General features: G+C 14.3%; 1 protein-coding gene across 1 annotated transcript; it reads left to right on the top strand.

The window, feature by feature from the left end:
- Positions 1–427: 427 nt before the first annotated feature.
- Positions 428–1,279, top strand: PGAL8A_00074100 (conserved Plasmodium protein, unknown function; the record flags this gene model as incomplete). The annotated part of the gene is made up of 1 exon (XM_028675034.1): positions 428–1,279. One exon carries the CDS (start codon positions 428–430, stop codon positions 1,277–1,279), a length of 852 nt encoding a protein of 283 aa, XP_028525859.1.
- Positions 1,280–1,624: the final 345 nt, after the last annotated feature.

The raw sequence follows: 1,624 nt of genomic DNA, 5'->3' as shown, positions 1-1,624 counted from the left end.
TTTTAAATAAAAAAAAAAAAAAAAAAAAAAAAAAAAAAAAAAAAAAAAAAAAAAAGATTAAAAAATTAAAAAAGTCAACAAAAATTAAAAAAAATTAATGAAAAATTATATTTATATATATATATATATATTTGAGAATTGTAAAATTACAAATATAGTTTTATAAGATAAATATTAAAAAATAATTCTAAAATTGTTAAAATAAAAATCATATATTTTTAACAATTTAAAATATGTAATTTGTACATAAGACAAATTTTGTTAAATTATATTTCTATAAAAAATATAATAAAAAATTAAAATTTTTAATAAATACATTTTTTTAAATATTTATAGAAAATTTTTTATATATTAATGAGAACTTTATGAAAATAAAGATATATTTATTTTATTTAAAAATGAAAATATAAATTCATTTTATAGTAAAATGGATGAAAATATTTGTAAAAAAGAAGAAAATTTGTCTCATTCAGGTGATAATATGAAATATCATGATACTATTAAAGAAAAGATAAATCACCATAAGGAAAATGAAAAAAATGATTTTAAAAATTATTGCCCTTTTATAATTCCTGAAAATCGTAACATAAGTGCAATAGATGATATTCTGAATTCAAAAGAAAACATAATTGAATTTAAAAATTTAATTTTTCGTAATCTTGAAATAGATAAATTAGATTATGATATGTGCAAAATTGAATATAAAAAAAGCCTATTGAATAATGAAGAGTATAAAAATAAGAAATGGTATTTAAATTTTCAACCATTAAATAACATTTCAATTGAACAATATTGGAAATATGAAAAAGTTACTTTAAAAGATATTTTCAGCTCAAATATTAATTTAACTAATAATATAGAATTAAAAAAAAATAAAAAATACCTTAAACATATTGCTAAATGTATTTTAAAGGGGAAACCTCATGAATCATTAATAAAAAACTACTATAAATTTTCTGCAAATTATTTAAATAATTCCGATAAACATTCTAAAAATTCTTTTAATAATATAAACTCTTCCTTTTTAAGTTTAAATTCTAGAACAATAAAAAATTCTCAAAATTTATTAAACTGGAAATTAAAATATTCAAAGAATTTATCAAATTTTCAAAACGTAAAATCAAAAGAAAATGAAAATTCTTCTTCAATTAATTCTATTAATTTGGAAAATAAAAAAAGCAACTTTCATTTTAATCAAGGCAATAGTGATATCCTTTCAAATAATTATAAAAAAGATTTAAAAGATTATAAAAAAAAAAGTAAAAAAAAGAATTTATAGTAAAAATATAAGAGAAAATGTATTTATCTTCTTATATTTTTTACACATTTTCATATAGTTTATCTATTAATTTTATCTATTTTTTTAAATGTGAAATTTTTTTATATTTCCTTATGCAATTTACATTTGCAAAATTTAATATTTGAATTCTTTTATTTTTTTTTTTTTTTATTTTTAATTATTTTTTTTCATTTGCTAGTATTGTTTTAAGAAATGCTTTATATATAAAATTTTTTTTTTTAATTTAAAAAACAAAATTTATTTATATACTTAAATCAACGTGCATATTCCTTTTTAAAAGTATTTTTGTTTTTTTTTTTTTTTTTTTTTTTTTTTTTTTTAAAA

The sequence above is a fragment of the Plasmodium gallinaceum genome (genome assembly GCF_900005855.1).
Source record: "Plasmodium gallinaceum strain 8A genome assembly, contig: PGAL8A_v1_53, whole genome shotgun sequence".
Classification (NCBI taxonomy): Eukaryota; Apicomplexa; class Aconoidasida; order Haemosporida; family Plasmodiidae; genus Plasmodium; species Plasmodium gallinaceum.
This window is presented reverse-complemented; position numbering and strand designations above follow the sequence as displayed.